We start from the raw sequence: 23,769 nt of genomic DNA on the forward strand, positions 1-23,769 counted from the left end.
TTCTTTGAGAATAGTTTATTGGATTATTTTCAATTAAAGTCATTTAAATTTGTGATGATGGGTTGGTTAAATCAAGAAATGACGTGTGCACATATGCATGTCTGACCAAGAGATTATTACTTTCTAATTATAATAATTACGGATTTGTTTTATATGTTAGCTAACAACTTATGTTAAAATTGTTTTAATTCTATATCATATATTTGTAATTCATAAGATCAAAATAATTAGTTTACTTGATAAGACAGTATAGGATAATGTCTTCTCTCTCTTAAATTAGATTGGACAGATGCATTAAATTCAAAATGTTTCAAACTAACACTTCAAATTAACAATTGTATTATAATTTTATAAAGAGGTACTGCACTTTTGTTTGAAAATTAAACAACAAACTAACTATTCAATTGTTTTTTATTTAATAAAACTATAAATTTAATCATTTGAAAGTATACAAATTAAAATATAAAGTATACAGACGATAATGATATTCTAATCTCATTTATTTATGGGATGGGTTTATTTGTTATAAGATTTAGTCATTATGGTCGTGTGGTGGCCTAAGGTTGGAAAAGTTGTGAAATTATTGTCAAGTTTGAGGTTGGTCAAAGATTTAGGGTGTGAATTTATTTTATGAATGTTGTTGAAGAGGAAGCACTAGACTTGATGAATTGGATACTAAAGTGCCGATGAAGATGACTTTAAAATGTATGGATATTTGATTAAGAGTATTTTGGGATGTTTGTTGCTTGTTCTCCCTCCCCTTTTGTTGAACGTGACTATGTTTATCTTACTAGTGATGTTGATGTAGTGGGGGTTGATCTATATGAGTTGTATGATTTGGTATTGATATCAAGACCTTGGTTGCTTATACTTAGATCGTTTCTTTTGGTCGGTGCCTGCGTTTGGCGCGAACAGTGGTGCTCATCATCTCTTGTGAGTGTTGCAGTTTCTTTTGGTGGTCATAGAACTTGTTTATTGTCCCTTGTATTCTCTCTCCAAAGATGCTTGTAGGGATGATGTTACGGTGTTTGTTTGGTTTTTCTTTCTTTTCTTAAAAAGAAACGTGGTGGCATAGAGGATTTACTCATTAGTTCTGCACTTTTATATTTTAAGGTTATATTTGTTTTAAATGTTTGCACTATGATGCTTATAGGATTGAAAATTGTGTTTTTCAAGCTTGTCTTTTTATACGTAATAATATGTGGCCCCCCCCATCCCATGAATTTCTTCTTCTTTTTGGACCCCTTCTTGATTTGAGTTGACAACGATGAAGAAAATGGGCTTATGGGGCCTTGTCTTAACGAAAAAATCAAGACAAAATTATAGCAAGATCTTTATGGAAAAAAAATAATCTAACTTTGAAAGTTAAAATTCAAAAAACTATCAAACAACCTTAGTTTGATAAACAGGCTCAATCATTTTAGACAGTACAGTTGGTTCAATTTAGAGAACACATTTTGTCTAATGCTTTTTTCTCATATCTTTTTGGTCTTTCGCCACCCAGGGTTTATGTTTATATTTATATAAAAAAGATCATCCTCCTTCCACGTCTTATTGAATGCTTCTGGAGTGTGCTGCTTGCTGTTATATCAGATAGGGAATTGATTTAGATTTGAATGACACAAAATAATTTCAAAAATCAATGAATATTATATTATCTATAATTTTTTAATCATCCAACAATATGGAGTTGCATCCATTTCTAAATCAAACAAAAAAAAAAAAAAAAACCAATCAATCAGTTCCCAATCCTCAAACCAACCCAACACCAACACCCAAAATTCCTACAACCACCGCCAAAAACCCAACCTTCAAATTAGCAGCTCCACTAGACGGAGCAACCGCCGGACCCTCACTTTCCGCCGGAGAAGGCGCAGGAGAGATCCCGATGAACCTCCGGCGAGGTGTCAAGACCACAACGATCAGCTTCTGGCCCTGCTCGCAGTGACCCTTTGCCCCACTGATGAAATAAAACGGCCCTGGCTTCTCTAGCTCCACTTTCGTCTTCCCATCTTCGAATCTCTGTTCTGGGTTTTCTGTATTGCAGGCTTCATAATCTTCCTTCGTCACTTTCAGTACCGAATCTTTCCCCTCTTCGTAAGTCCACACTAATCACAACATTAAAATAAACAAAAAATTCAAGATGATTCCTTTCCTATTAAAATAAAGAATAAAACAGAGGTTAACAGAGTAGAGAAAGTTACCGAGAGTGTCGCCAATGCGAAAGCGAGAGGTTTCAGCCCATTGATTGAGAGATTGAGATTGAGAAGAAGGGATTTTCCAGGCATTAGATTTGCCTCCGACTAAAATCTCTCTAGCCTCTGAGAAGCTGAAGAGGATAAACGTGAAAAGAAACAGAGCTATTGAAAAGTTAGCCATGGATGATTATGGTTGTTATATGATGGATGGGCCCGCCCGAATGAGAAATAGAGATGAGAAAAAGAATGAATAATTGGAAGAATGATTGGAAGAATGAATTTTGAGGAGAAGGGGGGGGGGGGGGGGGGTTCGAATTTATATGCAGAGGAGGAAGAAGGAGAAAAATTAGCCGTTGGGGTTTAGCTTAACAGGTCACCTGAGTGTATGTTGGATTTTTGTCTTTTATTTGCTTTTCAAAGTTCCAACGGCTGAGATGCGTGGAGAATGGTGAAAGGGGATTTTTAAACGGCTATAGTTCAACGGTTATATTTTGGCTGTAATAGTGCAGGGCTCATTAATTTTTAATTCTTTTGGGAAAAATACCTCTTTTTTCTTTTTAATTAATTAATTATTTATTTAGTCCTTACAATCCAAAAGGTTATACTTGTAGTTGTTTTGATTTTTTATTTCAATTCTGTCGATGAGTTTTAAAATGTTATAATTTCCCATTTTAAATTTGAGGTTTGTTTCAACTTTGTTTCCTAAATTTTAATATTTTATATTTTAAACACATATTTATATTAAATAATTATTTACGAATATCAATGTTAATATATTTATTGATTAATTTAAAGTAATGGTTAAGTAAAATTTTAAATTTAATTATTTTAAATCTATTGATCTACGTTACTATTGAAGATGAAAAATAAGAAAAATCAACGTTAAACATGTGAATGTTGAATTCTAAAAATTGAATTGAAACAAAAGTTAAATATAAATGATAAAATTGTAACATTTTGAAGTTTATAGGTTAAATCAAAATCAGGTATCAATGTATCTTATTTTGAAATATTGAGACTAAATATAAAGTACTCAACGACGAACAAGAAATTTTTTGTTTTTAAAAAATGAAAGCTATTTAAACCTTTTTTTTCTTCTAAAAACTCAACTTTTTTAATCAAATGGATTTGTTATAAACTAAAAGAAGCGTTCTTATGATTTTGAAGATTCCGGTAAAGATTGTATGAGATTAGCCAAGAGTCACTGAAACAATTTGTTGTTGATCGTTAACAAAAATAGTAGTAGAAGTAGAAGCTTGGCTTATGACGATCGACAGTGTGATCAGTAATCGATAAATTGTCCGACGATGATAGCTAGGAAACAAACACACAAAATTTGATCAATTGACAATTGTGTCTATAAACAATACCAAAGGCCATATGTTATAGTTATAACTATAAACGATTGACGATTATCCACAATTTCATGAAAAACAGTCTTTTGGAGGAGGCTGATATAATCTCTCCTAGTTAGTATAAAATCGTGAATTGTTCCCATTTTTCTCTCTCCTTTCTCGAGGAGGCTGATATAATCTCTCCTAGTTAGTATAAAAATCTTTCGAATGGTTAGTATTTTAATTTATATAAAATCTCTTTAGCAGATTTAATTTGGTTGTTTCTCTGGTGGTATATTATATATAGAAAGAGAGAGAGGACAAAAGTTGTGTAGTATATGTTTTAGCAGATTTTACATTGAGACGGTCAGGTTCTCGCATAAAGAAATGTGCAGTATACAACTTATCACTGATATTATGATTCACTTCGTTTAGGAGGTTCGTGCAAGTGTCAATGTTAGGTTATTCTAAAGACAGTATCTCAAGGGAGCTTCGACCTTGTAATGCAAGGTGAGAATCCCTTAACATTTGTATAGTCAATTCTTATTAATAAGTTTACTTGTAAACATCCTTGAGAAATGATTTTTTCTTTTTTTTTCTTTCTTTGTTTTTTTTGAAAATTTGAACCCAATACCCCTCGATATCGATGCTAAGATTCTTTTATACCAGAGTGGATTTACCAACTTAGTTGTGTTTTGTTGTCTTGCTTATGCTATCATTACTCTCCATTTGAGAGGGAGAACGGAAAATAATCCTTTCAGAGTTGAATATAAAAACTATTCTATATTTATTATCGATTTTATTAGGCTATAAGATTAAATGATAATATTTCTAATCTAATCTATTCGTTAAATAAACAACAACCAAAAAACAAACTTGATAACAGTTATACTATGAAGAAATACAATACGAATGAACCACTACTCCATTTTTTATTATTTGTAACTACTCCATTTCTATGAACTTCATAATTACTCCATTTTCCCTTTTTTTTTTTTTAAGTTTATTTAAGTATTGGATCTGGAGTACGTCGTCGCAATACTGTTGTGCGAATCGGAGATATAACATAGAGCATAGAGTAAGTGCCATCGTTCTTAGTTCTGAACACAAGAGTTGTTTTTAGGGACAACTTCACAAAATTCATCACATGGTGAAAATACAAGCAGAAGATCACCGCAATTCATTGGTTAGTTTCAAACCTGATCCAAATCACCCTAGGCTGCAGAAGGAGCACCTAAATATTTGTATAAAAGAGGAGGCTAATATAGATGTCTATATATATATATATATATATATGCTTTATAATATAGTAAAGAGGAAGACCAAATACATACCAGAAATTAGAAAAATAAAAAACATGTTCCTAGAAATTAAAAAAAGAAAAAAAATCAGCGAGTAGGTTGGCGGTGAATAGTATCGTTATTATTTCTGGATTTGTTGACATAAACCATGTAGCCGATTCCGAGGAGGAGAGTTCCAGCAATAGCCATGGTGGTGTTGCTGAATGGAAGGTTCCTCTTTCGGCTCAATACCCACCCCGTCGTCTTCCTGGATGCCTCCTGATCGTTTAATCCCATTCTTCTTTTTCTTTTTTTTTCTTTTCCCACTTTCAACAATTTGCGTTTAGGGTTTGTAAGGTGAATCGAGTTGTGTTTTTCCTTTTTTCTTTTTGTTTATAATAGAGAAGAGGAAAGAATGTTGCCAGCTGTCACAGCCACTGCCACATCATCTTCAAGTTGACATTGGGCTTTCGTTAACATCCAACACGTTTCTTTCATGCCATGTACTCCTACATTTGTACTTCATGGAGTTTGTCCACTATTTGTTATTTTCATCATTTTCCACTTTCCTATGGAAATTATGTTCTTAATAATATAATAATGTATGTTCAATTGTTATAGGATAAAATTAATATATTTGAACTCATCTCATAATCCTATAACAAGGGATTGCTTAATCTACCTAAGGACGTAAAGATATATGAGGCGTTGATAATCATTTTATATTTGGTAATGAATGATCTAATAATAATTTTCTGCTTTCTCCTTTTCTAATCTTATGAATGTGAGAGAAAACATGAGAGAGATTTTTTTTTTTTTTTTTTTAAATAAGGTTATTCTAAAAGATTAGGTTTGCCATAAAAGTATGGTAAAAAATAGGTAAGTAAGTCATGAACCTAATATCATGCACTTGACATGAAATTTGCGTAGTACACAATTTTCTTCTGGACTCAGCTTCTCTGAACCCAAGTCAACTAGGTAAAGCAGTTCCGCTCCTATTCATACTGAAAAAAAATAGGGTTAGCCGGTGAAATCCTAATTAGTGATAGGTGGAGGCTAGGCTAACCTACCCAACTAGGTTGTATTCTTTCCTCGTGAACTCAGTAAATCATACCAAAAGAGAAACTGATTCCAAAAGATCTCATACTCACTTCCGAAGGATCTGAGTGACCTTTCTTCTGAAACATCGAATGAGCACTTCGCTTTCACATTCTTTGAACCTCTCCTCTATTTGATTTGGAGTCGAGTTAATATTTCTAAAAAGAAAGGGCTCTCATAAATTCGGTAAGGAGTTTCGCTCTCAAATTATGAGATAAGTCTTTGACTTTATTCTGGAGTCGAGTTATTGAATAATGCACTCCTTCAGAGTCGCGTATCTTTCTCATTACATAATGTAAAATGTAAGTAAAATCGATGGTTTCTATCTTTTTTATATATTTTTAAATATACATTCACCTTTCTTAAATTTTCTTTCTCCAAGAAAATATTTCCATCCAAAATAAAATTTAAATTGTAAGATTGGTTAGAAACTTACGACTTTTATTTTAATCTTTATTTTATTCCTAATCTATAAACTTCATTTTTTTTTTATTTTGCAATAATATATTAAAGAAATCTAGCATTATTTTAAGTTACCAAATCTTGAATTTCATTAAAAAATTTTTTATAGAATTTCTATTTAATAGATGCATTTTGAACTATTTCTGAAGATTATAATCATAACTTTTGAAATAAGTTATATATTTTTTAAAACAACTAATAAAGTATAGACTCTTTTTTTAAATAATGTTGCATCTACCTTCCATTTTTAAAATGATAATAATTAATAATAATAATAATAATAATTGTTGCAAAGAAAAGCTGTGAAACGAATCATAACTTTGACCATTCTTCAGCTACGTAGATTGTGACTGGATTAAATGAAGTCGTGTACGAGCTTACCCTATTTTTGTAGTTAGTTTGAAAAAAACCAACATTATTTTTAAAATCAATCGGAAATAAATTAAAAGGTTAGAAATCTTGCTAAAATACAAACATTATTAGATTCTAAAACATTAGCTATAAGGTAAAGCCAATTCCATAAATCTTTCTAAAAAACTACAACAGTCTTGTGTATGTTTCGTGCGAAAACAGACTTTTAAGTTCATATGGACATGGACATGGACTCGAGTTTGTGGGCCGGGCCCCCAATGGGTTTGATTTTGGGCCGATTCTACTTTCCATATTGCCCTTCGCTATGTTTTAGAATATTTGATATGTAATTTATTCGCATTTCATCATATTTATTTATTTAATCATATCCTTTTAAATAAAATAGGTTTAAATTACAAAATTGTCAAATCTCTTATTTGAACTCTACTTACCATATATTATATATTACACACATACACGTGCATACATACCAAACGACATATCCAAGTCATAAGAAACTAAATCTCTTGAGATAAACTAAAAACATAAGTTTGAAATGAATTGAAATTGACAAAAGTAAAAAACTAAAAAAATTTAATGCTAATAAGAAAAATTTGAAAAATATTTTAAAAACAGAACACAGCGGTGAAAATTAAAGTTAAAGTCCCTAAACGAAATAGTTGACATTTATGAAATATATAATCTAAAGAATGTAAGAAATGGATGATTGAATATTTATTTTTACTCATTGTTGGAGGGAAAAAAAAAAAGTATTGATGGGATATGGACTGTGCGATGAAAAAGGTCATGCCATGCATCGACAAGTCACATTCACCACCACCCATAACTTCATATATTAAAACATGATTTTCCACCCAACAACTTGCATGAAATTAAGCTCAAATATTCTACCTCTAAAAATATATGTTTTTAGTTTCCACTTTTAATTATTCCATTTCACCAAATGATCTTATTCATCTTATAATTAATATGACAAATTAGTATTCGTTCTATTTTTAGTGAAGTAGGGCAGAGGAGAGTCTTATAATACCCGATAAACAAATTCGTGAATGATCAAATTATTACACGAAACAATATGTAGTTAATCAACAAAAAAATTAAGATCAGTAGAAAAGCAACTTGTCTCGAAAGAAGAAAATTTGAACCTTTTATTTTACAAAGAGACGATGCGAATCATTATAGTCCTAGGATATTTTAATTAATAATAATAATTTGTGTGGGTGTATATTATTTTTGTTTGGATTATAATAGTATGTATTTAGTGTGTGAACTATTTTAGTTTGAAAAAAAAAAGTTAAGCATTGTAGCAGGTAATGAAAAAATGATAAATGTAAAATAGTAAAAAGATGTAACAAGTAGTAAACACAGTGTCAAATAGAAAATTTTGAAAGTATTTACTCTAACCTAATTGAAGACTTTTAAATAGTATTTAAAATAGTAATATTTGGTTAATTATTATAATCTTATATATAACCATTACCCCAAACATGATATCACGTTAGATTATATGAGGTCCATGTTAAAACTAATCAATAAATAAGATAAGTATTATTGTTTGTCAACGACCGATTCCTAGAAGTGGTCATTCAATTGTGACACAATTTAAAGAATGGAAATTTATTTCGTTTTAGATATTTTCAAAGGACATTAGTATTTATGTTGAAAAATTTATATTATATGAATTCATTGTTCCTTTTGGTTTAATCTCACTTTTTAAAATAATTTTTTCGAGGATTTACACCTCACTTTCTAATTATTTGATTTAAAATAATTAATGGATACATTTTTAGTTGACCTAACCATTCTCGAAAACTAATGAAAAATCAAATAGTTATAATTATTTTAGAATTTTCGTTAATGTAAATATTAACCCACAAAATTAAAATTTTCAATATTAAAAACAAATGAGTAAAAATTCATATGCCTCTAATTTAACTTTGCTTAAAAGTAATTGTTTTGAATTTGTCAAAAAGCTCAAATTATTTTTGTAGTTATTTAAATTAAACACTTTAGAATGTATTTCTAACACATTCATAGTTAAAATGGAATGGAAACTCAAAAACAAAATTATAATCTTAGAAAACTAAAGACCACATAAAAAATAAATTTAGAATAAACTTCGTTCTAGGAAAACTCAAATATTGTACCAACAAATACTTATACTCTATTGTTGATAAATGATAACAACTTCAAGTAGAGTAGAAATTAGATGCATCAAAGAAAAGGTAAATATCGGCTCGATCAACTACTAAAACAACAATAACAAAGTTCCCACATCAATCATTGTTATAATCTTAACATTCTCTTGAACAATTAAATATCCCCTCCTTTTTCTTTTGTTTAGACAAAACTTATATATATATATATATATATATTATTGCACATCACTCACATGCATCTTTCTCCCACTCAATATAATAAATAATAGAACATGACCTTTCTAAGGAATATTCTTCCTTTTATAAAGAAATTTGAAAATATAAGATTCAACAAAAATAATTTAATTACTTGGAATAATCTTTTATAAATAAAAAATTAAATTTTTTTGCCAAATGTCAATTGTGGAAGTAAGAATTAATAGGAAAATGGTCTTTTTCCCTTTTCCCCCCACTATATGTATCATTGTCATCCACTCCCATTATTATCAAAACCTTACAACAACAATAACTTCTTCTTCTTCTTCTCCTACTAATTGCAACTTTATTAATACTTCCAAGAAAGCAAACCCAAGAATATTTTAAACTTTTTTTCTTTAGACCAAATAAATTAAATTACGTACAATAATTATCAATCCTCTTTTACAAAAATTGTCTGCTGTACTATGGTCTATTTAATTTGCTGAATTATTGTTGAGGGGTTTTTATTTTAAAATTTAACTTGTGCATTTTCAATGCCTTTTCTTTTTATGATATTTTCATTTTTATTATTATAATTAATATCACAAAGTTTTGCTTCTTCTTACCTCTTTTTTAGGGTTCTCTCTTTTTAAAGTATGTAATGTAAAGTTAGCAGCAACAATATAAAAAGACGACTTTTTTTTTTTCACGAAACCTCTTGATCAATTCATGTTATTCAAAGTGTAGTACTTTATGTTTATTGCATATTTTTAAAATATTGGAAAGTCTATACTAATTTTTGAAATTGATATTATATGTACGTAAATCGTTTTAGTGTAGCTTAGCTTTTTCTTTACTTAGTAACACTCTTTTAAGGAATAAGGTCAAACTTCTTTTATTTAAAAAAAGAAATAAATTGGCATGATATATATATATATATATATATATATATATATATATATATATATTATTGTTACTTGTTAGATCTAACATCTCATAATTAAATTTGGTTATTGGTCTCTTCTTTTAAATGATCAGTCTTATCTTTAATCATCTTATGTTTGTCATTTTGGAAAAATGAAAAGAAATTAGAGACCATGATCTCCCTCTAAAAGGGTTAATATTAAGTTTAACCATCAACTTTTTTGTGCATCACAAAACTTGTTTGTTCATATCTTATTCAAATTATTTTCTTACTCCTTTCCATCATCCTTTTATGTACCCAAAAACTAAATAGAAAAAAACATGTTTTAGAAAAAAAATAAATATACATACACTCTTGAAATGATTTTTTCTAACTATAATTCTATTTACACATGAGTTATGTTAAATTTAATTGTATTATTGCGTAAGAAATGTGTATCAAATATCTTGTGAAATTAGTAAATACTTAACACCGGTTTTATGTTAAGCTATGTACACTTTGACGCTTAAGAGTTAAGTTTGTGATAACTAAGTTAAAAAAAAATTGTAATTAGACGAATTTGTATCAAATAAATATATCTACCTAGTACAAAATTTTGCATGTGTGAATCAACTAATCTATCTATCCTTAATGATCTCAATAAATAACAAATTAAATGAACATCGATCAATTAAAATTGATATATATGTTAATATATATATATATTACGAATAACTTTAATAATAGTTTATCTCGTACGTACATGAGTCTTCTCTATATATGAAAGTTTGATCAAAATTTTGTAAGTCAATCATTACTAAGAACCAAGATGACATGTTTGATAGGACGATGGACAATGGGATTCTCCTTAACTTTTGGCCACCAAGAGATCATGTGCATACAATTGATTCCATAGTTTTTTGTTTTTATATAGATATAGCTTTGGAACGTGGTGTGATGTTAGGAGGTGTCAATTTAGTCGAGATATATCTAAATGTATTTTCTCAATATTTTAAAAGACATTTCATATGATTAACGTTGTAAGTATATACTATATAGATGTAGTTGTATGTATATGTTTATAAATAAATAAATAATAATGGAAAAGGTGGTTGGGTGGGTGGCAAGTAGTATTCTACTTTGATTGCTGCTTTCTTTCTTTTTTATTATTAGAGCATAAAACCTGGAGAGCATAATATTCAAAATAAACAGTACCACCCACTTCAAAAGAAGAAATTATATGGCAATCCAAAGAAACAAGAATAAGAACAACAACCAAACAAAACCAACAACAATATAACACACATTTATGTTTTTAGGAAAACAATATATAATTATATAGAAGAAGAAGAAGAAGAAGAAAAAGAAAAAAGAGAACAAATTGATCCCAACATTTGAGTATGGTCCCCCTCCATCTCCATCTCTAATCCAAATATATATATCTCCCCCACACACACACACCATCACCATTATAACATTTGGGGCCCCTCTTTCTTCTTTCTTTCTCTTTCCCCATCATAATCCAATTTAATTTTATGATTTTACTCACATATCCCCCCCCCACCTTTTCCATTATTATCCTTTCATCTACTCTCTCTCTCTGTATATCTCTTCTACACATGGGTGTCACTCCAACTTTTCGCACGGGTGAAAAAAAATGTTGCATGAAGGAGTGACGGATATATACAGATATTCTGTTGATAGGAAGAATGTAAGAAGTAGGATGTGAGCTTGGTTCTCGTAGGAATACTAAATGACAGTTTTATCGTTGGACTAATTACTAATTACTTAATTCTTTTAGTATAAAATTTTTATCATTCCTATTTTTTTCCTAAAGAAAATGATTGTTTTATTTGTGAATCCATCATGAATGATAATATTATTGTAAGTTAGTAGGTAGGGTAAAAAGTTTTTGGTGGAGAGGTCATTATTTTGCATTATTAACACACTTATTATCGCTTCTTTATATATTTTCTACTTTTTACTTTTTAGTCTTTACATCAACATATTAATCAATTAATGATGACAAGTGAAATTTAATTTTTTTACGGTTTAGAAATTGTGTTTTAACGGTCAACAAAAAAGTTCAAATTTAATAAAAGATTAGAGTAATTAATTAAGAAAAATTGTGTGTTATGAATATGCATTAAATAATTTACAGGCTGTTTTAGAGTTTAAAATTCATACAATATTTAAATTTAATAATGAGAGTTGAAGTTCTAAAAAAAGGTCTGAAAGAGCATGAGGATAAAAAAGTCTTTTTGCTTTTGGTGTCACTAAGAAACACACATTCCTTTGTTTTTTTATATAACTATAGAGATCTTTCCCTCTTTGGTAACCAAACTACCTTTTTCCCCATTTCAAAATAAAAATATAATTTTAGTTTTTTAACTAAAATAAATAAAATAAAATCTAACCATTTAGTTTGAAATTCATGTAAGGTTAATTAAACTAAATAAATTATAGTTAAAACAAATAATTGAGTTAGTATTGTATTTATTTACAAAGTTCTTGGGTAGGGATGAGGTGTGAGTGATTGACTTGAATTTTGATTTATTAATGCAAAGACGAATGGATTTGATAAATTTTAAGGCATTGAAAAATGATAAAGTGTTAGAAATAAATTAAAAAACGACTTTAATTTAAGTGTTATTTTCTTAAAAATAAAATAGAGGCAATTTCATTTACTATCTATACTATCAAAGTTTGTTCCAAATTAAAATTTTCTCTGCCATTGGACCTGCATATTCTTAAATTATGCTAACACAACATCTAATAGTACTAACATAGTATATATAAGAATTTCATTCCAAAGACGTTCTTTTGGTACAACAAACTAGAAATATGATGTAGTGAACTTTCGACCTAACAAACAATAATATCACTAATTCGAGAATAAACAAAACTTTTAACATATATATTAACTCTTCTTTCCTTTGACCAAAAACACCGTTTTTTAAAAAGAAAAAAAAAACCCTAGACTCCAATTTTCAAAGAAAAAGTAAAAAAAAAAAAAAAGATCGAAACATAAGTAAATTTAATAATGTTTTAAGTCATTTTCAAATATAACAAAATGAACGAAAATGTTAACGAATTCATCGAATAGTAATTCTATCATCGTAATATCTTATTATATTTATAAATATTTTAATAATTTCATCACGATCTAAAACAAGTTTTGTAATATTTTGAATAATAGATATTATGTTGTTGTTTTAGGGCATGATGTAATAGAAGATAGCAAATAATTGAAACCATGAGTTGAAATCATTGAACTATTCGTACCCTCAGTGGTTGGTATTTGATGAAATTGAATAATAGTGAAGGACACAATATCTAAATGGCATGGCATGCACACACACACATATATATATATATCTTCATAAGAAATAAAAAATCAAAATTTGATTTATGCTTTTTATTTGCTATTTAAAAAAGAAAAAGAAAGATAGATAGATAGATTTGAGTATGAAAATAAATGAATGGACAGAGAGCAATTATGGGGTGGGGGGGAGCAGCTGCAAACCCCTTTTTGTTAAAAGAAGTTTTAAAGGTTATTTATTATGATTATTTTAATAATCCATCATTTATTTCGATCTCCGGAGGGACCGTTTTTTTTTTAAATATTAATTAAAAGTTAACAACTGAGGAGCGGCAATGGTCCATTTCCTTTACACTTACACGCCCCCACCCCTTCAATTTAATTATTTGTTTTCTTAGCTATTTTTCTTAATTATAATAACAACAAATCAAAAAAAGAAAAAAAAAATCTCCCCTTTTCGTTTATTACGTCTAAAAATATACGATTGAGTACCATTACAATTCTTTAACCTTAGGAGTATTTGTTCAAGTGTCAAAAAGTTCGTCGACTAACTTTCGAACAACATCTCTAACTATTACCTTCGATAACTCTATCAGTTAATTTCTAACAACAAACTCCAACTACCATCAATATTGAAATAACTTTGAAATTTTTTAATAAGAACATTTATATGATTTAGGCTAATCTTTGGTGATCATTGTCGGTCGATCTCCCACCAACACCTTAGGTAATTCTAGGAACAAACTTCTAACAACCAACTCCAACGATCGTCATCACCAATCAATTTTGAATTCTTTTAATAAAAATATTTTTAGTATATATAAACAAACAAAATAAACTTGTATGTACGAGTACTTTTTTAAAAAAAGTTTTAAAACACATTTTAAGACGTTTTTATAAGAAGTGTTTGAATAAAAATAAATTTTTTATTATTTTTTTTTAAATCTATGTGGAATACACTTTTTAATTATAATAATATTATTCAAAATACATTTACTTTTTTTTACATGTAAAATGATTTTATCTTTTTATTAAACTTATTAATAGTCATATATATATATATGTAAAGATTGTTGTTAAATTTATTAAATGAACATACTAATTAACGAGATTTAAATAAACCACGTATCAATTTTTATAAAATTATAGAAAACATGCATTCCAGTAAGTAATAAACTGGTTTATATAAATGAGTGGAACATACAATAAATTCGTACTACATTTTTCAAAATATGGTATTAAGTATATGTAAATAAAAAAATAAACATAATACGACATAAATTATAATAAATCTACGTTTGAAACACATAATATAATAACCAAAATTATAGCTGATTCTCTATTTAGAAAATCTGAAAAAAAGAAAGAAAAGGAAAGGGAAAGAGAGAATGGTCCCCTACCTTTAAGAGGGGGACCGATTTACATATGGACGTTGTTGCCCAAATTAATGCTTACGCTTCCTTCACCTCTCGTTTTTTCTTCCATCCAATTTGCAAACATGCCCCCCTCCCTTCCACCTATTATAGAATCATCCATTGATCGAAAAGTTTAAATTTGTTAGTGAACGTGAAAATCGATTTTGAAACTAATTTACAATCAAGGGAGTGTAAGGGTATTATGTTCTTCATTTTTTTAATATAAGCTTCTTATTAACATATCTTTTAAAATGGAATATCTTTTGAATTTGCATTTCTTGAACCGAATATGAACAATTTTTATAATTATAAATACGTTTTTGATGATGCTAAAAATTAATTTTGAATAATTTTAAATATATTTTTTTTTGAGTAATTTTGAAAATGATATAATTGATTTATCTCAAATTGGCTTTATTGTGAAAGTTGGAGGATTTTAATAAAAACAAAGAAGAAGAAGAAGAGAGGAGAAATTTGAGGTTTTTCAAATTTCTATTCTAATTGTGGTTCACCAAAAACTATTTTAATGTCTCTTGTCTCTTCTTTATTTAATTTTCTTTTTTTTTTAAAAAAAAAAAACAAACAAATTTTGCAACCTTAAAAAGTTATTGTCTACCGTTGGTTTTCATTTTTGGAAATCGTCAAAAAAAAAAAAAAAAAAAAAGAAATTTGTTTTCAAGTCAATTTCTAGATGGAGTGTGCTTTTAAAAATTGGAAAATTAATGAGAAATTGATTGCTTTCTAAATCAATAAAGTTAATTAAAGTTGAGTTTCTTAATATAATAAAAAGTCAAAAGTACAAATGTCCACATAAGATGGATTTTTTTTCTTTTAATTTACGTTTAATTGTTGTTTCAACAAATTCTGATACAATTTTAATTTTAATCCAACTTTTTTTTATCTCTACTATATAAATTCGTGCTAATTATTGATAGAACAAACGTCAACTTATCATTTTTATATTTTTTAATAGTATAATTCATTATTATTATTATTATTATTAAAAAATGTCAATCACAATTTTAATCCATTGAATTTATAAAGATCAATACATTCATCTTAATCTATAATCTTTTTAGTGCAATCAAGGATTTAAATCACGAATCACACACACTCAATTATAATAAATAAAAACTGTTATTGATGTAAGTTCATAAAATTTTTAAATTATTTAATACAGACACACAACTATGCTTTTCTTCATCTCCCTTATAAAATGGATTTTATGGAAATAAAAAGTTGATAAAAAATGATTATCCCACGAGCATAAATAAATAAATAAATAAATGAATGAATGAAAAGGAAAGAAAAGAGTGGAAAAATTCTACGGATTTTGGTGGAAACGAAAACATACTTTTAGACTGCTTTTCGTCAAAATCTTCCGGCCGCTGCTTAAAACATTGTTTCTTATTTTTAATTGGTTATCGTTTTACTTTTTTTTTTTTTTTTTTTTTTTTTTTATTTATTTTTTTTAATGATAATAAATTTGTATTTCATTTAATATAGTTTATTTTTTATTCTTGTGGAATGGAGTAGAGGATTCGAGTTTTGATATCTAGCCACGTATGATCTTGTCCATATCATTCAAATCTCTATTCAAAATTTTACCCAAAACATGTTGAAATCCACAAATATGTGTTTGTTATACAATTTGAGTTATGCTTATTGTGATTATTCATCTTTTCGTTGTATCTATATTTTCAATTTTCAATTTTATAATACATAATTATAATAATAAATATCCAAATAATATTTAAATGATTGATCTTCTCAAAAAAAAAAAAAAATGACTAGTCAACCACAACTTGTTTAGATTTGGTCGTTTAGTCAAATATAAACGATTTATTTTTTTAATTTTAAATGATGGTTTAGATTTGGCTATTGTAGATCTAAACGGATTGCATTTAGATTTGTTTACAAGAATCACTTTATCTTATTTTTTACTATCTCAATCTAAACGATTTTTTTTTAAAAGATTATTTATAGAAAAAATTACATGATCGTGAAACTTAAAATTTCAAAAGATTAAGAATAATATCCAAACAAAACTTAAAATTTACTGTATTTTAAAACTCACAAACAAATAAAAATCAAAATCTATTAACGAGAAATGTGTTTATTTATTGTTTTATATAAAATAAACAAAGAAAAACAAACTATTTAGAGCTTCTTGCAAACCTAAACTAGAAAGTGTGAATTGAGTTTTTCACTATGAATTATGGGCTATGTTTAAATTGAAACATTTGTCGATAGTTATTTTATATATACTGCTGTAAGTTATGAGTACCACTACGTCAACAAAATTATAATATTACAAATTATAAATGCTAATTCTTTATTCAATTTTGCATAAATATTATATCCTACTTTACAAACTACATAAAAGTCGTTTAGAGAGAGGAAATTGAGAAGGGAATAACAATGCTTGGAATTAATGATGCAGGTAAATAATAAGTGCGAAATAAAGATTGTTGGGCATTAAGAAGGTTTATGTTTGGTTGTCCATGAAAATGATATTAAGAATGCATGAATAATAAATAAATAAATAAATAAATAAATAATCAAGGGACAAACTCGGGATAAATTTCTTTCGAGATGCTATGAGATGAAAAAAGAAAGGAAAATATTTTAAAAATCAAGACAAAGTTGCCCCGAGATGCTAGGAAATGAAAACAGAAGGACTAAAACTTTGAGATGAAAAACAGAGTGATTTAGATTTTGAAACTCGAGGCAAAGTTGTCCTGGTCAACTCAAATTTAAGAAAAGAAATAGCAAACCTTTGCTTCTCAACGAGATTGGAAATTATACTGAATAATAAACTTGTAAAACATATTTTTCAAGTAAAAAATAGTACCCATCTCTCACTTTGCACACAAACCGAACAGCCCTACAGATTTTGAGAATTGCATTAGTCTATCCATAATAATTTAAATAATTATTTAACAGTAATAAAAACATCCACAACAACAGTATGACATATTTTAGTAAAATAAAAATAAAAAAAATAAAAAAGAGTAACGTATCTCTCTATCTTATTTAGTTAAAGAAGAAATTGATTTTGGTAATAACTTAATTGCCACGTGGGAACAAAGAGGTGGGGGGTGGGGGGGGGGGGAGAGGGACCCACATAAAGCCAATGAAGTTGCAGGGTACTACGGCGCTGAGGAAGGGAGTTATTTCTTTTTACCAACCCACTTAAAAAAATATAAAAACAAAAAAAAATAAATCAGGTCAAAATTCACTGACCCCATGGGAAGAGTTGCCACGTGGAACACTATAATTGCACAGTCAGAAGTAGAGCTGCTACACGGGCTTCGTAGCCTAATATTTCCTAGCTGGCCCTACCAAGCCACGTAAACAGATAAAAAGATTAAAAAAAGAAAATATTTAAACCAAGAGAGTGGGGCCCAGTCAAGAAGTCAAAAGTTGTTAAGACGGTAAATAATCCCCGAGAGGCGCGTGATTAAGAAACGCCTCAAGGACAGAACCGGTAAATCAAATAAATAAATAAATAAATAAATAAATAATAATAATAATAATAAATGGAACAGGGGCAAAATCGTCCATGTGGGGGAGTTGGCGTGCTTTAACGTCATAAGCTTAGCCACGTTCTGTACTACAGTGCCCTATTCTGTCACACACACACACACACACACACACACTAAAAACAGAGCTCCGTTTTTGAACGCGCGAACAACTTCCATAGACGAACACTCCCAACACCACACTATTTTTCTTTCTCTATTCTTTCTTTTCTTTTAAATTTTCCCTTTGCATTCTCACCCAAAATCTTACAAATGCTTGCTTACTTGGAAATTTATGAGGATGAAGGAGGAGAGGGTGTTGATAATTTGATGCAACAGAGTCATTGAGATTTGCGCCTTTGAAGAAGATCTTCAGCGAATCAGTATGAATTAAAAGCAAAGGCGGCTGAAATTTATGATGGGGTTTTTCAATTACAGAGAGAAGAAGAAGAGAAGATGTCTCTTTCTCTTTCTTTATCTGTAATGCTGCTGCTGCTACTACTACTCGCCTACTACTACTAGTTCTTGTAAGTTTTTCTTTATTTTTTTGTTATCTGTTTCTGACGATTCCATTTCGAACCCAGCGACATAATTCTATCCACTTTCCCATTCCTCTTCTTCCTGACGCCATTTTTTCTGTGCAAGTTCTTCGCCAGAGGAACTTGCCCTTTCTTCTAGTTTGGTGTTTCCCTCATTTCCCTTAAAACGCGAATTTTCTTTTGTTGAATAATGAATAATCTCTCTGTTTTGTTCTAACCCAGCGTCAGCAATGTCATCATAATGCCTCGAAGTTAATGGATGGACTCGATACCCGAGGCATTGGTCTAAATCGAGCATTTCTCTCGGGCTAAATGTTTATTATGCTTATGTTTCTCAGGTAGTAACGTGCTATTGACGGACGAAATCTCTGAAAATCCGCCGTTTCTGGTACAGGCTTAAGCCTCTTTCAGTGATTTTGCTTCGAGCCAGTCATTGCTCTACTGGGTAAGTCCCATAACTCGTCTACCTGCAGAAGGAGGAGTTGGATGGCGTGAACAAAGTTTACAGAGGAAAACAGAGGAGTCGTTTGTCTGTGTTATTCTGCACTGTTTAACTTTTGATATTGTCATCGAAGATGAAGTTCATGAAGTTGGGATCAAAACCAGACGCCTTTCTAGCTGATGGAAAAACTACTCGGTGAGTACCTACTTCAATTATTCGTTTCATTTTTCCACACTGCTAAGAGAATTTCAAATCGTGACCGCCTTTCGCTTTCTTTCTTAACTTGCGGTAACGTCAAGCTCAAAGCCTCGAATGTTTTTTTTTCCTCTGTTTTCATTTTTGCTCTTCTTGACTGTTCTTCTTCCCTTATCCCAAGTCTTTCTTATTCATTAAATGTGTGTTTTCTTGTCTGTCAGTTCAAGTAAATAAGTGATTGCTTTTCAAAATATTGCAAGTTGCATCTCCATGAAACTGTGCATACATGACTTGACCCACTACTCAGTTTTTGGTAAACTAATATGTGCTTTTAGAGGAAAAAAAGTATGGGTGTTAATACTTGGGGATCAATATGAGATAAATTCTCTGCTGGGTTTCCATTGTATTTGATTGATTCGATGGCAATATTTAATTTTGCGAGCGAAGATGGAGGTGACTGGGATTCATTTTCACGACATCAGGTGGTGGTCCACTCGTATGTTGTCGTCTTCTTGTTGAGTTCGTGGTCCATATAATCTTTTTCCTTTGAGTTATCCTTAGCCTTTCTTTGCCTTTCATCTTCTTCAATCCTTTGCAACAATTTGTCAGCCATTGATTACCTTCCTTGATCTATTCCCTTTTCTTACTCGTGGTTTCAAATATTAGCAATGGACTCCATTAAATTACATTGGGATAGTTTCTCCACACCCCGTAAATCCACGTGCACTCTAATTATTACTAGATATAAATTCAAAGTTTTTCTATACTACATCCATTTGTGATAAAAGGTCAGTCACGCTGTGACTGCAACTCGAAATCCGAATTAAGCGGTCACTATTTCAATATTAATCGTAATAAATTTGGTATTAAATTCAAAGATTATATGGATAAGTTCTTCGCTCATCTTGTTATTATGATATGGCCTTCTGCATGTGCACTGTGCCTTGTCGATAATTCCCTTGTCAGATGGTCATGCTAAGATGAAGCTAGTTTAATTGTTTGTCGTTTTGTTTTTGTTAGTATATAATGATATACGTATCCATTTTTCAACTCGATGAAAGAAGTTTGTTAGTACACTCTATGTTTGCTTTTGAAATTTTGACAGCCTTGTTACGTCTTTTAGTATTTTGGGATAATTTAAGTGCTCAAACAGAGGCACCCAAACGTTCTTTTTCAGTGCCATGTCCCTTTCTTGTCATTTGACTGTCTTGGCATCAATGAAAAAGGCTTACCAATGCATGGAGTCTATTCTCTTGTGCAGCGAATTCTTGTTTTTTGTAACCATGCAATCACGATCTACGATGCAATAATATTATTCTAGTAGTTATTCTTTAACTGACGACAAGGTATAAGCAATTGAACGTTTGTTGTTGGAAGAATTCTAATCTGTACAGTGATTGTTTGATTAAGTAGTATTGTTTTTATGTTGAAATAATTTTCTCTGGTCGACTTCTGAGTTACTATCAATCATTCAAATTTCTATTTTGTTTTTCTGATTTGTCTTCATTGTTTGTCCCTTGACTTACTTTGTTCAGGTATGTTTCATCTGAACTGCCAACGGACGTTACCATTTTTGTGGGTGAAGTAAAGTTTCTTGTTCATAAGGTATGACGTTCTTTGTTATGTCAATGGATTTGGCATCTCTTGGACCGACATGAAGTTCAACATTTTCTCGTTTCTGTTACTGGACAATTACCTAAATCAATGCAACTTGATCACACAAATTAATTTCTTTATTCATCTTGAAGTTTGTAAGTTTTTGCAAGGTTCTAGTGATAGTGGATTACTACCTAGTGCCTTCTAAACTGCAGTTACTTAATACCTGAAATCGGATGATAATGTCTTGCACTTTTAGGAGTGTTTGGAAGATTAATAATTTTTTTAATGCATTTTAATATCCTAATCATGTAACCTTAGAAGTTGAGTTTCTGTTCACCGGTGGATTTAGCATAGAGCCCCCCTCAACTTTATTGTCTTTATCTAATATATATAAAGAAAACTATTTAATTTTTAATATTTATAGTTAGTTTAGTGGTTAATTTGACTGTGATCCATGTTTTTCTTTTAGCCCTGTCAATATATTTTCTAAATACGCCACTGCTTCTGTTGTTTACAGTTTCCTCTGTTGTCCAAGAGCAATTGCTTACAGAAACTAGTATCGAAAGCCAATGAGGAGAATTCCGAAGAAATTCATCTGATTGATTTTCCTGGTGGCCCTAAGGCATTTGAAATCTGTGCAAAGTTTTGCTATGGAATGACTGTTACTCTTAATGCCTATAATGTAGTGGCTGCTCGCTGTGCAGCTGAATTCCTTGAAATGACAGAGGACATTGAAAGAGGAAATCTTGTATTTAAGATTGAAGTGTTCCTAAACTCTAGCATCTTCCGTAGTTGGAAAGATTCCATCATTGTGCTCCAAACTGCCAAATCTCTTCTTCCTTGGTCTGAAGATCTGAAGATTGTTGGAAGATGTATTGATTCAATTGCCTCAAAAACTTCCGTAGACCCTGCGAATATCACATGGTCTTACACATATAACAGGAAACTAGCAGAAGTGGATAGAATTGTAGAAGATGGAATCAAGTACCAAAAGAAAATTGATTGTGTACCAAACGACTGGTGGGTTGAAGATGTTTGTGAACTAGAGATTGATCTGTATAGACGTGTTATGATTGCTGTGAAATCGAAGGGCAGAATGGATGGTTCTGTCATTGGGGAGGCACTTAAAACTTATGCTGTTAGATGGTTACCAGACACCGTCAATGCTTTGGCCTCTGATGCTCATATTAAGAGGAACAGGTCCCTCATTGAAACAATCATTTGCTTGTTGCCATCTGACAGAAACATAGGTTGCTCATGCAGTTTCTTGCTCAAACTCATGAAGGTTGCCATTTTGGTTGGAGCTGATGATGCATTGAGGGAGGATTTGGTTAAGAGAATTGGGTTGAAGCTACACGAGGCTTCGGTCAAAGATTTATTGATTCTTGCACAATCTCCTCAAGTTACAAGATATGATGTTGAATTGGTTTATAGGATTGTGAATCAGTATTTTGTTCATCAAAAGTTTAACCGAAATACTGATGTTATCGAGAGGAGCGAGAAAGGGGCTGAAAATCTTTTACTGGGACATGGCTCCTCATTGAATGTAGCTAAATTGATTGACGAGTATCTCGCTGAAATTGCAGACGACCCAAATCTCTCACTTGCTAGTTTCATCGACTTGTCACAGTCGATTCCTGAATTTGCAAGGCCAATACATGATAGATTATATAAAGCAATTGACATTTATCTTAAGGTATGCATTGTAGAGTTTTCATGTCTATTTATTTTGTGGTATAAAGCAGTTAAAATGGTTTAGTTTGCACTGTAAACTATTTTGAGTACTGATGTTCTTTATTTAGTTTGCTTGGGAAAGTTTGGCCACTGGTTATATTTATTCTCACCCAAATGCTTGCTTGGGACGACAAATCGGACAGAACAATAGAGAGACAATGATGAGAGATATTGAACGAACTGTTTAGCCATGAAAGTTCTGATGAGTGAGCTTTGTTGTAGACGCCTGCTTATTTGAAATGTAATAATCTGCTTTAATTGTTTCCAGGTTCACCCAAGTTTGTCGAAAGTTGATAAGAGAAAGATATGTAGTCTGATTGATGTCAAGAAACTAACAACGGAGGCGTCGATGCACGCAGCGCAGAATGAACGACTCCCACTTAGAGTTGTAGTTCAAGTTCTCTTCTTCGAACAGGTTAGAGCCTCCGTTAGCGTCGAAGCACAAAACTCTCGAGACTCTTCAAGTGTAATGACAAGCATAGATGAAGAATGCCCGAAGGAGTTGGACAGCTGCAAGTCCCTCAAACACAATATGGGGCACATGAAGATAAGTGAAGACATTCAGAAAACGAAGAAGTTAGCTAAGAAGAGCAGCAAGAACAGTAGAAGTGGTATGCAACTGTTGCCGTCAAGGTCCAGGAGAATTTTTGATAAGTTATGGATCATGGGTAAAGGGCACGGGGAGAGTCGGAGTCCCGAAACGTCGGGGAGTTCTCAGAGTCCAACTTCAGTGGTTCCAGGAGATATGAAATCTTCTGGTTCATACACAAGACAGAGGAGGCACTCAATATCCTAGATTATGGATAAAGCTGTAGCAGCCAAAGTGTAGAAAGTGGTAGGATGTTATATTGTAATGATTTTCGAAACAATTTCTTTCCTGAGAAAGAAAGAAAGAAAAGAAAAAAAAGAAAGAGGAAGACAAGATGTTTAAATGCGATCTGTAGAAACTGTTAGATCATTGTACTTGCGCTTAATATAAAAAATCTATCTTCATTCAAACGTGATTTCGACTATA

The 23,769-nt window shown here is 30.4% G+C and overlaps 2 protein-coding genes across 5 annotated transcripts; one reads left to right on the plus strand and one right to left on the minus strand.

The window, feature by feature from the left end:
- Nucleotides 1–1,634: 1,634 nt before the first annotated feature.
- LOC103488354 (early nodulin-like protein 1) lies at nt 1,635–2,488 on the minus strand. Its single transcript, XM_008447049.3, has 2 exons — nt 2,205–2,488; nt 1,635–2,108 (listed from the first exon to the last, which is right to left on the minus strand). The coding sequence occupies exons 1-2, from the start codon at nt 2,377–2,379 to the stop codon at nt 1,753–1,755; spliced, it is 531 nt and encodes a 176-aa protein (XP_008445271.2). The 5' UTR covers nt 2,380–2,488; the 3' UTR covers nt 1,635–1,752.
- Nucleotides 2,489–18,334: 15,846 nt separating this feature from the next.
- Nucleotides 18,335–23,753, plus strand: LOC103488349 (BTB/POZ domain-containing protein NPY1). 4 transcript variants are annotated; one of them, XM_051082171.1, is made up of 6 exons: nt 18,335–18,772; nt 19,123–19,172; nt 19,258–19,421; nt 20,957–21,026; nt 21,538–22,716; nt 23,023–23,753. In XM_051082171.1, the coding sequence occupies exons 3-6, from the start codon at nt 19,360–19,362 to the stop codon at nt 23,548–23,550; spliced, it is 1,839 nt and encodes a 612-aa protein (XP_050938128.1). In that variant the 5' UTR covers nt 18,335–18,772; nt 19,123–19,172; nt 19,258–19,359; the 3' UTR covers nt 23,551–23,753. The 4 variants fall into 4 exon arrangements, with proteins under 4 accessions (XP_050938128.1, XP_008445265.2, XP_008445264.2 ...); XM_008447043.3 differs by having other exon boundaries at nt 19,007–19,421; XM_008447042.3 differs by having other exon boundaries at nt 19,123–19,421.
- Nucleotides 23,754–23,769: the final 16 nt, after the last annotated feature.

The sequence above is a fragment of the Cucumis melo genome, chromosome 3 (assembly GCF_025177605.1).
Source record: "Cucumis melo cultivar AY chromosome 3, USDA_Cmelo_AY_1.0, whole genome shotgun sequence".
In the NCBI taxonomy this organism is placed as follows: domain Eukaryota; kingdom Viridiplantae; phylum Streptophyta; class Magnoliopsida; order Cucurbitales; family Cucurbitaceae; genus Cucumis; species Cucumis melo.

Bases quoted from the DNA above. Each gene is read 5' to 3' on its own strand.
- LOC103488349 (XM_008447043.3), top strand. From the start codon at position 19,360: ATGAAGTTCATGAAGTTGGGATCAAAACCAGACGCCTTTCTAGCTGAT. The intron at 21,027-21,537 runs GTATGACGTTCT...TGTTGTTTACAG, and splicing joins TAAAGTTTCTTGTTCATAAG to TTTCCTCTGTTGTCCAAGAG. The intron at 22,717-23,022 runs GTATGCATTGTA...AATTGTTTCCAG, and splicing joins CAATTGACATTTATCTTAAG to GTTCACCCAAGTTTGTCGAA.
- LOC103488354 (XM_008447049.3), bottom strand. From the start codon at position 2,379: ATGGCTAACTTTTCAATAGCTCTGTTTCTTTTCACGTTTATCCTCTTC. The intron at 2,109-2,204 runs GTAACTTTCTCT...TGTTGTGATTAG, and splicing joins TCGCATTGGCGACACTCTCG to TGTGGACTTACGAAGAGGGG.